This window comes from Sceloporus occidentalis, unplaced genomic scaffold (assembly GCF_023333645.1).
Source record: "Sceloporus occidentalis isolate IW3139 unplaced genomic scaffold, rSceOcc1.0.p SCAF_7, whole genome shotgun sequence".
NCBI lineage: Eukaryota > Metazoa > Chordata > Lepidosauria > Squamata > Phrynosomatidae > Sceloporus > Sceloporus occidentalis.
This window is the reverse complement of record NW_028316987.1, coordinates 3,630,135-3,648,016: the sequence shown is the minus strand read 5'-3', so window position 1 is coordinate 3,648,016 and position 17,882 is coordinate 3,630,135. Positions and strand designations below refer to the sequence as shown.

At 40.2% G+C, this 17,882-nt stretch overlaps 1 protein-coding gene and 1 long non-coding RNA gene across 3 annotated transcripts in view; one reads left to right on the top strand and one right to left on the bottom strand.

Moving 5' to 3' along the window:
- Positions 1–8,118, top strand: part of KAT7 (lysine acetyltransferase 7) — a 44,579-nt gene extending 36,461 nt beyond the window's left edge. For both annotated transcript variants that reach the window (XM_089531678.1, XM_089531677.1), the window contains 2 exons: positions 3,172–3,278; positions 4,433–8,118. In XM_089531678.1, coding sequence (XP_089387804.1) covers positions 3,172–3,278; positions 4,433–4,534 — 209 coding nt within the window. In that variant the 3' untranslated portion in view covers positions 4,535–8,118. The remainder of the gene's footprint in view (positions 1–3,171; positions 3,279–4,432) is intronic.
- Positions 8,119–9,967: 1,849 nt separating this feature from the next.
- LOC149309040 (uncharacterized) lies at positions 9,968–13,154 on the bottom strand. The gene is made up of 3 exons (XR_016281876.1): positions 12,868–13,154; positions 11,477–11,576; positions 9,968–10,197 (listed from the first exon to the last, which is right to left on the bottom strand). It is a non-coding gene; the product is annotated as an uncharacterized LOC149309040 (long non-coding RNA).
- Positions 13,155–17,882: the final 4,728 nt, after the last annotated feature.

The window sequence follows — 17,882 nt, the reverse complement described above, 5'->3', positions numbered from 1 at the left end:
GTATGTCATAGCAAATTATATCTGTTTGCTGTTTTAACTCAATGCTTCTCCCTCCAAATTGTGACTACTTCTTAAAACTTAATTGTTGTAGCTTTTATATTTATTTTTAATTACATTTAGACAGAAAATTCAGGCTATGGTTCACTAGATCCCAATCTAAATGATGAAATAGATTTTTCTCCATAAAGGCCATCATATATTGCCTGCTTTACTATGGATTATTTCATACTGGTGGCATGAATATGACCTTGCATACCTCCCCATTACAACAGGATTAAACATCTTTTTTTCAAAACGTCCAAGAAACTAGGGAGGAGCTGAGCAGGATTTCTAGTGTTTAAAAGTGTGGATTTTTCTGATCTAAACTCTAGCTGTTTGTACATCTCCACCCTTTTGTCTTCAGTCTTCCAATCTCTGTCCTCTTCCCAGGACTTGTCGCCCAATGGGAATTCTTCAAGTAACTTGGAAAAGAAGGAGAATAAGTAATTATATCCTATTGCATAGTTAGTTGTGAATGAAGTTACCAAAGTCCCCATCACTCCGATGTTTTTTGTCTGCCTGCAAGAGGAATAAAAGTCTGATCCTGTCAGGTCCTCACAAAATGGAAGCTTATTTCCCCTTCCCATCCTATCTCCCATAACAAGAGAAGGCTGGTCAGCAAAGGGAAAGCAGGATTATGTCAAAGGTTCTGGGATGCTCTCCTATGTATGCATGTATGTATGTATATGTGTACATATGTATGTAATACCCATTTTCACAATATGGGACCCAAGGCAGATCTGGACCTCAGAGCTACATATAGCTGGAAAGCTGTATGCAAAGTAAGTAAAACAGATCTCGTGTTTCATGAAGACATCATCCCTCTCACTTAAAGAACTACAGAAACACTTGGAATATGTGAGGCAGGTTATTAAAGTACTACATAGCAAGACTATTAGAGGAAGAACATTTCAATCAGAACTGTACATGATCTGACAACCCTGTTTTCACCACAGATTGGTATAAAGGAATTGTGATATTGACAGATCTATCTATCATCTTCTGTCTAATGATCCCACACATGGAATTAATCTGTTTTGTCAGTACGTACTGCATATTAGGTCACTGTTTTAATCAAGTGGCCTACTAGAATTTTAAAGATTTTTTCCTGATCAGTCACCACCGGCTCAGACTGTATCGGTGCAAAGATGAAATTAGCCTTTTTTGCTCCAGTGCACATTATTTCTCACCTACATCAAACCACATTTGCCCACTTTGCTCATTTTTCAGAGCTCCTTTAGAAACACTTGGCAATCCTTTCTTGTTTTACCAACTTACAGTTCATTCTTTTAACTTGCCCCTTAGTACTGAGTCCCACCACCATCATAGATACATTTGGTGAGAATATGGGGGAGGCCCTTTCAGGGGGTGCCTCCTGGCTTTGGTGAATGAGAAATTAGGCAGCCAATCTCTCTGCTTCCCTTCCATCAGTAGATAGGGACTTTTTTTGATCAGATAGGCTTTGACCTGGATACTGTAGAAAGGTCTTTTAGTGGAGTAGTGTTGTATTCTTCCCCTTTCTTATGTTTTTAAAAAGTTTTAAAACTGGTGTAACTTCAGTGCTTGGTTTTAATATCATATCTTATTTAATTTTTAAGATTGTTTCTTAATGTTATAATGTATGGTTTGTGGCAGTATTTTGATTTGTTTTTGTAAGTGGCTGTGAGTCCCGCATTGCAAGAAAGGTGGGAAATAAACATTATTTTGGAACAAGTTGAAAAGCTGCAATCCCTGTGTATCCCTCCACTGTGAAAACAGCTAATTGATTTCCTACTTCAATTTCCTGTTTTTAGTCTAGATAATAATCCATAAAATAACCCAACCACTTATGTTCTAACTACAAAATTGATATTTGTTGGATTCTACACAGTTCATTCCAATTCATTCCATTTTTTCTGCTCATTCAGGAGGGCAAGGAACTATTGTTGGAAGATTTTTGCATTCTCTTTCCCTTCTCCTTAGAGAGATAGGGATTTTCTGCATGCAAACTCTGCTCCCTCTCTCTCTCTCTCTCATTCAAACTAATCATGTGATTTGGATCATTCCCCCCTTTTGGGACTAACATTCTCTCTCAAATACTTTCTCTTGATCAACATGTTTGTAATCTTCCTCCTCTCTCAACTTTCTTTGGAAAGATTTTTTTATTTATTTATTTAGGTATTTATATCCCGCCCTTCAGCCCTAATGGCTCTCAGGGTGGCTTACAATATTATTTTTAATCAGACAGTTCCCTGCCCTCAGGCTTACAATCTAAAAGACACGAAACAAAAGGAGAAGGGAATGATGGAGGGAAAGGGGATGAGGTCCAGGGGTTCTTCTCTCCCTCTGAGGCCTGGACCAAGGCAGATGGATTGGAGGGAGGGTTCTTCCTTCTTCCAGGCTAGTCCTGATGGAACTGGACTTGCCTGGCGAACTCCCTCTCAGGCCGGCAGATGGCAGTTGTGGAGGGCGGAGTCTCCTTCCTTCAGGCTTAGTCCTGATGGAGCTGGACTTGCCTGGCGATGTTGATATAAATATTTCTTTTTACCTGAACTATTCACTAGCTAGGTTAGAATATAATCTTTATACATATATAGATTAATACTATTAGTAATTGTTGGTTTTAAACTACAAGCTACGTTTTCAATCTTTTTTGAGTCAGTCTCAGTTCATAGGGAAGCATAGTTAGACAAAGGCACATTTCTGCTACTTTGCTGATATAAAGCTAGACTCTAACAGGCTTGGCTTTGACTTTTTTGATATTTCAATATTTGTGTGTCTATTATAAAAGCTGAAGCCTTGGGAAACTTAAATTACAGTAGAACTATGGGGACGCTTAAGTCCAAGATCACTGGAAATCCTGTTCAGCCTTTACTTTTGTCTTCTTAGATTTTGCTCAGTTCATCTATTTCTATCTTTGCAGCCATAACTCTAAGGACACTATTTGTCTGTGTAAGACATGTGAGACTTTTGGCCCTGATGCTCTTGTGTCAGTACCAAACATCTTTCATGGCTTGCACAGGCAGAGAAGGGAGTATTTAATCCCAGAGCTAGCAAGATACAATGGTGTAGCTCCGGTTAATTCATCCCATGTATTTAGTGGATTGCTCACCCACTCCAAGTGTAACAGGTTCTTGTGTTCCTCTGTTTCAGAGATCAGTCAGGAGACAGCAGTCAATCCTGTCGACATTGTTAGCACTCTGCAAGCGCTTCAGATGCTCAAATACTGGAAGGGCAAACATCTGGTCTTGAAGAGACAGGTAAGATTGTGCTCATTTGATGCAACTCTGTGCCCTTGCTTGGGTTGGGGGACCTGGGTTGTGCATTAACTGTAAGCTCCATTTTTCTTTGGAAGAGTTATTTTTGGTGGGAAGATATAGCATTTGTGTCTTTGATGTGCTGAGAGTGAATAGCCAGAATCTGTTTTTGTGACTACAGGCAAGAGGCTGGGAATCTCTGGCTCCTCAAATGTTATCGGGCTGAAACTTCTATCAGCCTCCAGCTAGCATTGCCAAATGTCAGAGATGATGGGTGTTGATAGTTCAACAGCTGGATAATCCCCAACCATGCTACACCAGTTCATTGGAGAGAAGCTTATGAAATTTGCAATTTGTAGATACTAGAGATGGCTGCATGAAACTATGTTCGGCATAGCTTTCCTACTCATCAGTTGGCAACTTAATGAATCCTTCTCCCTCTGTACTTCTCATAGCTTGGAAAACATTGCTTTTTTGGACTATGACTGGCTATGCTGGCTGAGAGATTTGTAGTCTCAAAATGTAAATTCTCCAAGCTCTACACAATCCCAATTCCAGTTACTTCCTTATATGTTCACATTTGCTCTCAAGAAACCATGAGAGCTGAAACAGGAATGCCAGGACAATTAAAAAAATAAGATAATATATAATGTAGACAGACCTAACGATGTACATGAACGATGGTTCTTCAAGGGAACCCTCTTGTTGTCCCTCTATGTATCCTCCTCCTTAACACCATCTCTTAGCAAGTGCCTGCTTAGCAATCAGTCAGGCTGAAATGTTTTAGCTCTGAGCCATCTGGCAAATAGTAAAATGAAAGTTATACAAAATTCTGCAAATAATATTTCTGTAAGGGCACCAAAGAATCACAGTTACAAAGCACAATATTATAATTTGTGAAATTTCAAATCTCATTATAGTTACCCATTTGGCCATGCTTGCTGGGGCTGATGGAGTTAGTCTCGGCACAGCTTTTAAGGATTACACAGCTTTTCCTTTGGTAACAAAATGATAGTTATTAATTTTGTTGAATAATTCTAAATTGTCTTTTCCAAACATAGCAATATCCCTATAAAATGCTAGGGGCAGATCTGTCTTTTGTTACAAATTATGCCCAAGCTTTTAACCTGGACCACCTTCTCTTTTCTTCTGCTCAGGATCTTATTGATGAATGGATAGCCAAAGAGGCGAAAAGATCCAACAGCAATAAAATCATGGATCCCAGCTGTTTGAAATGGACCCCTCCCAAGGGCACTTAACTTGATCAATCTCTCCAAGGAGTGTGGACACCCCTCCATGTGCCGCCACCAACTTCATGACCTTCTGTTCTTTTCCACTGTTACCAACTGCCTTTGGGATTGTGGACGTGCTGTTAGTGTTCATCCCAGGCCCCTCCCTTTCACATACTCCCAGATATTCCTCTTATTCTTGGGACTGTTTTGGACCACATTCTTTGTACACAAGGCAAGGCTGAAAAGGTCTGAATATCATGCGAGTGTGACCCCAAGAGTGGTGGGTGGGCAGTAATACCTTGTCCTGGACCTTTGCATTTGCTGCTTCACTAGTCACAAGGGCATAGTCCAGAAAATTGTTTTGTATCATGCACATTTTTTCCTTTGGCTCTTTCAAGTTGCTACTCCCACTGCAGCATCATATAGTTCTAGTGCACATATACATAAGAACAAAGTGATAAAGTCATGATTGGTAGATATGACTGCATTTCTCTGGATAGCAGAGGTCAGGAGGGCAAGCATTTTAAAATATTTTCCATGAAAACAACGCTCCATGCTAAAATAAAGGCAACTCTGTCAGGGGCAAAGATTCAAGACAGCTCTCAGTCTCTTTGGCTAGCTTTCTGCTTGCACATTTTCTATACACGAGAGAGCACTCAAATATAGTACCACTCATTGTTGCCTGAAATGATATAGTATCTCTCATGCTCTGTTCTGTGTTTACATAAGTCAGGAGTGAGTTATTTGTGGCCCTATCATGCCTCAGTATTCGTTATGCTGATGGCAGCTGATTAGAGTTGCAGTTCAACAACATCTGAAGAGCCACAAGTTGTCCACCTCTCATGACAACCTACATGAGACCATTTTTTAAGGGCTGCCTCAGAATGAGTGGTATCTCATTTCCACTCACAGGTCTGAGCACCTGAATCTGGTGTAAGTCAGCATCATCCACAGGTAACTCTGTTCCCTACTCAACAAACACCAGGAAAATACAAGTATGGAAATGCTGGAAAGTTTTTGATTCCAATGTGTGGTAGTGCTGGCTGTTCCTGATTCTTTGCCCTCAGAGGTTACCAGTAATAACGCCTTTATGAGTCTTTAGTGAGTTTGGTTGATGAGTTTTGTAGCTAGCACACCAGCTCCTGGTGGGAGAAGATGCCCTTGCAGAAAAGGTATGATCCCTGGTTGTATACTCTCAGTGCCTCACTGGAAGCATGGAATGCTGCCACTCATTGTATTTTAATTTTGTGCACATTGCTCTTAGATGCTTTTCAGTTCACTTGGACCACAAATAATGTTTAACAAATACTTAGTTTGGCAGGTTAATTAACTAGTTCTGCAGGAGGGAAAGTCACAGAGATCAGCATTCAGTTAGCATGGTGTCTTGGTTTTGCAGCATTTCATCCCATTTGGACTCGTGCACTTACAGACCAAGGTGCAGTTGTTAGCAGCACAGTGCTGACTGCTTAAAACTGAGTCTCCCTGTCTTGTAATCTTGTTCTTGTGGAAAGGTGTGCTGTGCCCATTAGGCCCTTTAATTGATAGGGAGCCATGAGTTTGATACATCTTGTAGCAGTAGACCAGTGAGCCAGTTTGTTGCAACAGAATGGCTGTAGATTCCACATGGAAATCTAGCCTTCCAAATGTTGTGGACTATGACTCTCACAAGCCCTAGTCAGCTGGTGTCCTGATATGGAAAGTATAGTCCGCAACATCTAGAGGGCTATCTCTGCCTTCTGCATGGTGTTAGATTAATTGCCCATCATTTTGGGGGGGGGGGGTTATCTGGGCCATTTTGGAACCATCTTTATTAATAGACAATTTTGGCCTGATGTCTTAAGGATTCCACTCTGGTTCAAATGAGCAGCATTTATGAAAGGACTGTCTAGAGAAATTGTTTCCCTTCTATATTTGTCAGGATTTGTGCTTTGATGTGTGGATGAGTAAAATCCCTGAAAACATAGGAGGTCTGTCTCAAATGATATTCTTTACATGTTTTGGTACTTTTTCAAATAATTTTCTTTTTAAAAATATCAAAAGCATAAGGACTTCTAAAAGCGCCAGGCTTTTCCTGTGTTTCAAGATATTGCACCTGCTTATTTATGGATTGTTTCTGTCAAAAAACAATCCTTCAGCTGTTGACATTAAAAAAAAAAAGCAGTTCAGCAGCAGCCTACAATGAGGTCAAGCGTTTCAAAAGTGTGTGTGCATTCAGGGCATCAATTTGGTCTTGGCTGCTTCCTTTTGAAAGGGAGAGCGCCTACCTAATACTATATTTCAACTCACTGAAGCCACTACCTGCCCTGAATGCTGCAGGTAATATGGGTAGGCGGAGAAGGAAGAGATAGAATCTTTTGTGATAAATAGCTCACTAATCTGCTGTCTTTGAAGCTGGAGAGCTCTTGGCCATTATAAAACAGGTGTCAGTAGTACCCTCATTTGGCTATATAAGTATTAAACTCAGTTTGCCTGGATGTAGAGGTTGGCAAGCTATGGCCTCAAGGCAAGGATGGGTAGGCTGTGATCCATCATATGGTAGGTTGCAACTCCTATCAGACGTGGCCAGTGGTCAGAGATGATGGGTTGCAGCCAATAACAGCTGGAGGGCTACAGATTGCCCCACATAAAGTATTAAAAAGACCAAATGAAAAAGCAATCTAGCACATTTCTTAGCTGATAATGGAGGCAGCTGAATCCAAAGAGTCCTTTTTCTTAAATTAGATTCAGCTGCTCACACTGGTTACTGGTGTGAAGTCATTGTTTTGAAAATCTTGAATCATTGGGACGATTCTCCTTGCCCTCTTAAGAGTTGCTTCTGGCCTGTTACATGGGCTGGCCTTTTGGGTACCACAGGTCTTATATGAAATTATCTTAGCATAAGGGGACCTTGCAAACATTTGGTGGGAGATGGAAATGTGTTTCAGAGTTGGGAGCAGTCACATTTAGACTACAGCTTCTAGAATTTTTTAGCCTCGTCATTAGCCAAAGTGGCAGTGAGACTCAAGTAGTTGTAATCCCCAAAAGTAACTTTTCTCAACTGTTTATCTGTTTTTGGACTGATGTAAGGCAGGTGGGTGTGTCTTACGTATCATCCCCTTCCAACTAGTGTGGAAATTAATTTTTTTTAAACTTTAACATTAGAGGAAATTCCCTGCAATCCTGGTCACTTGGGGAGGTAGTAATCATGCCCTTAGCCTCTAGTGTGGCTTCTAGCAGCAGAAGCAAGTGTGAAACAACTCTGTTTAAAGCTGGAATTATTTCAAAAGAACCAAAAACCATTTTTACTATCTCATCTTGCAACAAGATGGGAAAGCCAATCCTTTTCCAGCACATCTCTTTCTGCAAGCACTCCTGTGGTTGACTCTTGTGTTTTTGGTTTTCCTTCCTTTTCATGGCCATCCTACATCCACCAAAGGTTATCTTTCTGTGCACATGACTGGCAGCTCTCATCTAGCAATCTCAGCTTCTAGATTTTAGCAAATGGCGGGGTGGTTCTCTCCTTTGTGAGGGAGATTGGCCATTCTTGTACAGAAGAAAATCTCTCAGTTTTCTGGATGTTAGAATATGCTACCAGTGTATCTACTTCTCAATAAAGCATGTTCTCTGCTCCAGCTCACCAGTCTTCATTCTTCCTGTGGCCAGAGTGTGTGTGATGTGTTGAACATGGGACTGGAAGTAGGGAAAGAGCCATAATGGGGTGGACCACAGTGGGCAACAACCCCACTTTAGCCCCATGACACCAAGCCAGCAGCCCTGATGTTAGCAGGTCCTATTCGACTCAGTTGAAGCAGGTCTGCTTAGCCTAACCATATATTTTCTATCTAGTGAGGTGCACTGTGTGATTGAAGTCCTCATTGAACAGTGTAGCCTGAGGAGCATTCTGTGAGGACTCCATTAAGAATGTACCTTTACTGATCAGAAAAGACTAGGTTTGGGAATCTCAATGCTGTCTCCAGTCTAACATAGGATTCCTCTTTGTACCTTCCTAGTTGTACAGGTGAGGAATAAGAGAATCTCCTACTCCATTGGAATTGAAAGCGAGGGATATGGTCTACTCACCTACATCCTCTCCCACCTTTTTTGCACCAAGGGATCTGTGATCATTTAGCCAATGTAAACTCTGAGTTCTGCCATTTGTGGTATGTGCTTACATTCTTCCAAATTTCCTGAGTCCAAAAGCAAGGAAAAAACAGGAATAATAATGATTTGTTCACGGTTTAGTTCCTGGTAATCTCCATTTATAAATCTGGGATTGCTATTTGTGTAACATCTTAAAAGAGTGTTGAAGTCAATAGATGGGACTGTGCTAAATGTGTCATATCCATGTTATCTTATACTGTCAGCCGTCCTTATCCCCGGATTTTCTATCCATGGATTCAAGCATCCACTGCTTAAAAATATTCAAGAAAAGTATAAATTCCAAATAGCAAACCTTGATTTTCCATTTTATATTAGACACCATTTCCCTTTTTCATTATATTTAATGGGAATTGAGCACCCATGGCTTTTGTTATCTATGGGTGGTCCTGGAACCAAACCCCAGTGGATATCAAGGGCCCACTGTAACTATAACTTCAGGGAGCGTGAGTCATGCAGCCTTTCAGATAATAATAATAATAATAATAATAATGTTATGGCTTCATCCCTCAGCAGTCATCCTCAATATCTGTTCTGATTAAGACTTCTGGGAATTGCAGTCCAACAGCATGTGAAAGTATCCCTGCTTTTAGACAATAGGGAGATCAAAGCTGGTTCAGCTTCTGGGCACTGACCTAACCCAGAAGAACCTTGGGCAGTCAAGGTTACTTTGATCCACTTTCTTCTTGAAGATTTCTGGCAAGGGTAGATAGTTTGTGCTCCTCCATTTGTTGGATGGCAACTCTCCTAAAACCCAGCTGGCATATGCAATGTTGAGAGATGATGGGACCTGCAATCTAACAAAATCTGGCAGGGTATTTGTTCCCCATCCCTTTTAAAAAATTGGAAATACTCTGCTAATGGCCAAGAGTTGCACATGTTCACTTTGTTAGGTACTGTGGGTTCCCACCACGTGACTCATCCTCATTCTTTGATATTTAATGTTCTTAATAGTGTCTCCAATGGCAGAAGGTGGATATAAACTAGTGATGTGATTTATCACTTGGAAAAAACCCTTTTCTTATTCATTTAATACAGTGAGAACATTAACCATGAAAAAAATTACAACAATTTTGAGTTTGCTAGTGGGAGTTCTCATTGGATGAGGGGAGAGAGGAGGTTATCTGAAACTTCATCAAAGCTTATATGTAAAAACCACAGAGTATCATAGTGGTTAAGAGCAGGAGGTGGAAATCATTTCCCCACCAGTTCCCTTTAAAACCATTGAAGTAGTGATGGCGAGCCTTTTTTAAAAAAAATCAAACATCTGTTTCTTTATCTTGGCTTTGTTTCAGAAGAATATGGCATCAAAAGAAAGTAAAGCTAGCCGGTAGCTTCACAAATTCATTTATTTTAGTTGTGTGGTATAACAAGAGAAAGAAACAGTGAGATGAGAGAGTACTCAGCATATAGTGTCATGCCCAGGAAATGGTTGGTGAAGCAAAACAAGTAGAAGAATGTAGGCTGGGTTTGCAGAGATGAGAAATTATGTGGATCTTTCTATGATGCCCATGCTGGAAGAAGCTGGCCACTTGCCCAATTCTGTGTTGGCTCTGTGAGAGGAAAAAGAATCTGAAGTTAAAACTAACCAGAAGAGCATGCTTTTATCTTAACTTGGGGCACTGTTTTGTTGCTTGCAACAAATCCCCTGCAAAAGGAATAAGAACAGTCCAAGCTAGAAGCAATAATTATTTTTAAAAGTCACTATGATTATATTAAAAATGCAGTGTAATATTGTAGGACTAATATAACAACCCGTATCTCAATACATAAAACTACTGAGATTTTAAAAAAATATATAATTCAATCAAACTATGTGTGTAAGAGAGAGAGAGAGAGTTGATTAAATAGCTTTGCTGTGAAGCTGAAATCCCCTCAGGAAATTGCTTTATGGTGTATCAAAAGAGATTCTGAAAAGTTCTGTGTTTGTTTTAAAAAATAATATACTTAAACACGTTATAACAAACAGGACTTTAGTCCAGACAAAATAGATCCAAAACACACTACAGAAATAAACTGCCTTGGCTCAGTGCTAGGGAATCCTGGAAATTGTAGTTTGTTAAGACACCAGAGCTCTCTGACAGAGAAGGCTAAATGTCTCACAAAACTACAGTTCCCAGAATTGCTTAGCATTGAGCCAGGGAAGTTAAAGCAGTCTCAAACTGGGTTATTTCTGCAGTGTGGTTTGGACCATAGACACACCACAGAGATTTTTCTTCTTCTTAACCCACTGACTCACACCTCCTCTGTAGTGAATGGAAGGCTTACTCTCACAACTTTAGGAACTGTATAAAGCTGAGAGAGAGCAAGAGAATTTGTGTGAATGATGATAGCTGACTTAATAGAGTTTATGGCTGAACAGTAAAGGTGGCCAAGGGTGGGCAACTATGGAAGGCTAGGAGGCAATATTAGCCCTCCAGGAAACATAAGAAAGTTGTACCCATCACACCCACTCCAACAAAAACCTCTCTCTTTTTGCCCCCAAAGCCAAAAGCCTTGGGGGATATCTGTTTTTGGGCCTTCCTGGACCATTTTAGGTTCAGGAGAGTGTGAGTCACTTGTTGTGTGACTTCAGATCTTTTCCGATTTATGGCAATCCTAAGGCAACCCTATCATGAGGTCTTCTCGACAAGATTTGTTCTTAGTCCCACCAAATCTTGGAATTGGGATTATGGAATCACTTTCAGCCTCCTGGAGAAAAGGCAGGATATAAAATTACAAAGAAAAAAAACACAAGGTTGCATCAGTTTAAAATGACAATTAAACACCTCTGCTATTTGCAATGCCAACAAACAAGGGATTTCTGCTACTCCAATGTCCCTTATTACCCACCTCTTGCACGTTTCCCCATCAAGCCGTAGAACTGGTGGAGCTTCCCCCTCTTCACCAAGTCAACAAAGCGCTGGAAGGCTCTCCTTTGTGGAGCTTCATCCTAGAAAATCCAAGAAGTTTGTGTGATGGATGCCTTGAAAGGCTATTTTAAAAGGTAAGTAAATATATGTTTCATTAGGGAGTACAGTATGGTCAGGGGACTGTTGAAAGATCACACTGTATTAGCTGTGGTTGTTTGGAGAGAGTTTAGGAACAGGATTCCAATTCTTTTACAAGAAACAAGTTCCCAGCCCTCCTGCAAAAAGGTGACATTGTAATGCATGCCAGTGTAATGCATGTATGGAAACTGATTTCTGCAGGTAGATCTACTGTATGAGACATGTAAAAATGTGCAGCGCACACATCTAACAATTCTGGTAAGATAGGCTGCACCTCCAGGTTTTTCCCATTCATATTACTAAGTATCCTGCATTTACATGGTACTATGTATTCACAAACATAGTAGTTAGTGCATAGTCTTCTGTGGCTCCTATAGCTCCCAATTGTGTGTGCATGTGCATCATATCTTCGTTGAAGGATTCATTTTAGTTAGCCCAAAATGGTCGGGGCAGTTGTATAGAGAAGGGAAAAAAAACTACATTTCCTAGTGAGATGATGTATAAACCCTCTTGTGCATCTCACACACACATATTAGGCATTTTTTATCATGCAATCAGCAATGAACCTGCAGATTGCTAGGCTGTCTGGATCAAAGTGAAACATATAAGCTTTTGAGCCACACAGAATGCATCAGTCCTTAGTATAAAGCATTATGTATAGTCAAAAGCATGCCTCTTCATATTTCAGCAAAAATCAATGAAACCATTGTTGATCTGTTTCTGTGCAAGAGTGCTACTTGAACACCACAGAATGCTATGCATTTGTTTGTCTACCAACAGTCCTATCTTGCACTTCATTCAGAGGATTTTCAAAGAAACTTGAAGTTTAAAAACTAAAACAACAATCATTTCAAACTTAAGTGCATCTGCGTATTTTGCCACGGCTGGTTGGGAGTGGGCTCCCACTGTCAAGCCAGACCATTTTTCAATGTTATGTGGAAGTTAACAGTTTTAAATAAGATGACTTGTAAAGAGTTATTTGAAAGGGATGAAATATGAATACATAGCAATAACAAACAAACAATTATACACACGAAGCAGAAAAATAGACCTGTGCAAAAAGGCTCTATTTGAAACTAGTTGTCAAAAACCTGTGGTGCTGACATGTATATCAAAAAAGAGAAGATACATTCAAAAAAATCACTGTCACTCTTTTTCTGCTGCCACCAGCCATGCTCTATAACACTCAGCCAAACATCTGTTTCAAAATCAAGCAGTAAACCAAAGTGTTACCTTCAGAGCCAGGTCTGTCCTAGCAGACTCTTCTTCCAGTGCAGGAATGACTGTTGCTTCTCCTTCGAAACGCAGCACCTGTAAGCAGAGAAAGGCCATCGCAAAGAGAAGTTTCAAAGCGCTCATCATGTCTTGGAAAAAATCCCTTTATTTGGACTGGCTTTTAGTGTCAAAAGAGCAGAGGAGTTTTATAAAGGGTTCTGAGGGATTTTCTCCCCACCTTCCCCACTTTAGCTCTCTTTTATTTCTGCCGAACAACCACAGGGCTCAAAGTGCATCGATTTATGCCTTCTGCTGTCTTCTTTGCTCCACCCAGTTTCATCAATGACCCTGTTATTTTTAATAGTATCCCCAAATTTGGATCCACCCCCTTCTCTGTCTCTTATGTTTATCATCTCCAAAGGGACTGTCTCTCTCCATCACAGTCAGCCTTTGTGGGCTGAAATGCTACCATCAATATTGACAGGATGTTTCCTTTCCTTTTATTTCTTTCAGAAATCCACCCACCTTTACTCCTGCATCTCAGTGAAGGCCCATTGCTGAAGTGCTTGCATGTAGTTCCAAGGCCATGTTAATTATATATGCTGTTATGTGCAGTCCAGACTGAGCATTAAAAAGTTTTTTTAACCACTCCCAGAATTACCCAACTAGCATGGCCAGTAGCCACAAAGCCATCAAGATTTTGGGTGTGTGTCTGTCAACTTCTGGCAACCTCATGGATTTCACAAGGTTTTCTTAGAAAAGGAATACCTAGAGATGGTTTGCCATTGGCTTCCTCTGCAATATAGCCAACCGCACCATGCCATCCAACATTTCACAAATGAAAACAGAAACACATAGCCAAGCAACATTAGAATGGGGTCAAGATAAGAAATTATTAATGTTATTAATGAGGAAGAATACACAAGCTAGGAGAAGCTACGGGAATAGGCTTTTCTGTAAAACTAAGCCTATTGGGAAAGGTTAGCTGCCCCCTTCTCTCTCCCTCTTCGCTCTGTACCTTTGCATTTTAGGTAACAGCCTGTGGGGCATACTTGGTACACTCTTCAGCTAGCATAAATGTTATGATATCTGTAAGATTATACCTAGATCTGCTAGGCTGCAGCACTTCTAATCCTTGGGTAAAGTGTATGTCTGCATTTAATCAGAAGCATGAGTGTGTAGTGGAGGTACACTAGCTTTTCCTTTGGGAAAACTCATACTGTTTTAAGATAGATTCAAATTACAAGAAAGGAGATGCTGGCTAAAAATGAGGAACTAATTTCACCTGGTAAGCATGGGCATCACTAAGGGGAACAGGTGTTGGGGACACTAGGAAGCATATTGGACTCATTTTTTTGTCAGTTATGGGCACGGGAAGGGGCCACTTGGGGCTGCACGAGTCTGGGGGAAAACGGATTTTATTGCACCTCAAAGCGTCCTCAAAATGGCCCCATTGCATCCCTGGCCCCAAGCCGTCCCCATTCAGTGCTGAGGAGCATCCTTTGCTTCGGTCGGAAGTCTTCTATATATTCTTGTATATATTCACCTATATTCCACTGTTAAACCAGATATAACTGCTGGTTCAACAGTGGAATACAAGTGTAGGCAGGTTAGATGGCAACCTCTCCCAGATGTTTTAACTATGCATTCTTGTACTAGCAAGGGAACTGGATTAGATGGTCCTTGGAGTGCTTTCCAATTTTGTGATTCTAACCATCATTTTGGAAACTAGGTATTGATAGAAGAAGTCATCCTGTAAGAACATTGTGTTCTTTGCTCTTTAAAAGTGTATGTTGTTGTTGCTTTTAAGCTCTTGCTTTCTGGCCCATTCCTAGGAAGCTGCTGAAAATCAACAGTGCATTGATCTGTTTGTACTGCTGTAGCTAAATCAGGCATATTAGAATCAGTTTGTCAGGATGCACCTGTTTCTTAAAATAAAGTATGATTAAAGGATCCGTTCAGTTAAAAACATACCCCTCCTAATGGCAATCGTGACATCTAGAGTTTCCAGGTGGGATTGCAATGTAGCAATTTGGAACACAAATGTAATAAATTTATGCCAGATTTTATATGTGAAATGGGAGCAGGGTAGTAGTTAAAACAGAAAGGCTGGGAGATTTGTTTAAACAGTATATTACAGGGATGAGCAAAGGGTTTTCCTCCAAATGTTGATGGATTGCAACTCCCAGGAGTCCTTACTACTGACCACTCTAACTTAGGGCAATGCAATATCAGAGACACTGCCAAGTTCAACCCTTCAGCTTGCTCTATTGTCTTTACTTTTAATCACTCTGTTAATATGTTTTTACACTAAGTGATGTAACCTTCCAGACTGCAACCACTGGACTGCAGCTCCCATTAGCGGTGAATGATCATGGGAGTTGGAGTCCAACAGCATCTGGAGGTCCCCAGGTTGTCTACTTCTGCTTTAAAGAGATGGTAAATAGGAGCTGAAGATTTGATACAAAACTCCAAACATCCCCTTTAATAACTTGGGGATGTTTCCTGAATGGGTAGTTCACTTGCAAGAATGACTTCGCAGACTGATCTCTACAAAATGTGTGTATGTACTTGACAATTAAAAAGGCTGGATGGGTGGTTCTAGCAAGAATTAGGAAAAACAGGAGGCATATATGAGAATTAGGTGAAACAGCAGTGTGTATGTTCAGGTTGAATTTGTGGGGGCTGTTCTGTCAAGAGTAAGAGTATTTTCTTCTCTCCAATATTCTGTTTGTAGATGTGTTAATAAAGCAAGTATTATAAATAAACCACAAGTTTCCAGGACTCCTATAGCAAAGGAACCAAATTCAGGAGTGCATTGCCTTAAAGCTTTCTTGATCCTCTTGCCAGTGGGAACAGAGGCATTGTACATTGTTTATTGTTGGAACAATGTAACAAGCTCTACACTTGAGCCCTTATAGGGTTAATAACCATTGCAGAGTTAATGGAGAACTACTGAGAACACAGATGACCTACAGCTGTATATGCATAGCTCTAATCAACTTTTGAGCCTTAATAAGGCTAGCTTTGCAGTGAGCCTCCCTCCCTTTTTTGCTCACTCTATTCTCAGCCTTCTTTTCTGTTGCATTATACTAGTGTTATTTGATTGTATTATATAGTTTGTATTACTATTTGCTACTTATTATTATGTTTGCCATTACTACTATGGTTTATTTTATATTTTTTGGATATATGTGTTTTGTATGATTCTGTTGCATATATTGTTTGTTACCCCTATTAAGTATTTATAGATAAAGCCTTTTTATAGTACCTTGTCTCAATCAGTCTCTTTTCAAATCCATTGTGCCAACAGTTCATAAATTGGTTCTTTGATTATATTATGTTATTTAAGTTTAAATGAATATTTAGATATCATCTTCGAATGCTTTACTGCTTTTAAAAGAGTTCAGTTGGTTGGGCAGTCAGTGTATCTGCTACCTACATATACGTATTCATGTCATACTAATTCTTTGAGTGTGGATCCTATATGTGATCATCCATGCACAAAGGGAAGTATAGGAGGGGTTGGAGAAACTCCAAGATTTACAGAAGTACAAAAAGAAGAGAACTCACATCATAGTCCAATGAAAGTCGCTATGAAATGCTGAATGACTTTTGGAGGTAGCAGAAGACAGGTGCAGGGTGTGTGTGTGGAAATATGCTGAAAATATGAACAGAAGCATTCCATACCAAAAGGTCCATTCTCACTACACAAGTATAGTTTCTTATTCCACTTTAACTGTCACGATTCCATATAAGAAAATTCTGGGGTTTGTAGTTTGGGGAGTTGCTAGAGCTCTCTGCCAGAGAATTTTAAACGCTCTTCCCTAAATTGGAAATCCCAGGACCCTACAGCTTGATTCCATGGAACATTGCACTGTAATTGTGTGGATAGGCTCCAAGATTCTAGTGTCTTTCACACTGTGAAAGTGATCCCACTTTAACTACCATGGCTACCTTCTTTGGAATCCTGTGATGTGTAGTTTCATGGGGTATTTAGAATTCTCTGCTGGAGAGCTCTTAGTGCCTCCAAAACTAAAAATCCCAGCATTCTGTAGGACAGTTAAAGTGGGATCAAAGTATGCTAGTGGTATAAATGTGAAAGAGACTTTTGTTGCAGGCTGTATGCATACGTGCATACATGCATTTACACACACACAATTACTCATTTGTTCCACTGTTCCTCAGCTCCCACAACGTCAACAGCCCAAAAACTTTGTCAGTATCTATCGGCCAATAAGGTTTGATGTATTTCTTTCATTTCTCAAAAAGGACAAATCTCCTTTTTGTCATGCATGAATTTTTATGATGTATGACAGTGAAACAGCCTTATAACCTAACAGAAAGATCCCCTAGTTTTACTCATGTCAAGTGCTGCTTGTGTGTATGTGTGTATTGTCCATATTCTGAAAATGTTTGCCAAAGTGGTGATCAACTATAACAATAGCACATCAGCATATGCTAACATGGCCAGTGGTGAAGGATCATGGGAGATAAAGTCCAAAACATTTAGAGGGGACTATTGGTGGGGTGGGGGGGGGGGAGAGAAATCTGTGAAAAGATCTTTTTCTTTTGTTAGGATGGGGGTGGGTGGGTATGAGATATTTAGCAAGCTTTTTAAAAAATGAATCTCATGAGGGAGATCCACAGGCCTAAATCTGTTGGCAATCCCATTGACAGATTTGTGTAATCAGTTATTAAATGGTGAGTCAACACTTATGTAAATCCCACTGATCTAATGTGCATACACTAGTTAGGATTAGCAGCTGGATCCAGGTTATTGCTTCTGCTCCATATAACTGTTGAGAGATACCCGGAACCTGGCTTACTCCAAGATATTTTGCTGCCTGTCGTAAAGAACAAGATGGCACCCACACCTACTCCATATAGAAAAGCCAACTTGACCTGCAGCTGAATCTTTCTTCAGCACTGATGATGGCAACCATCCAGAACACCTGAAGATGCCATTGCCTGAGGCAAACACCTCTCCATCTCTTATTGTCAAGCTAACCCTGTTCTAAACATTTTTGCAA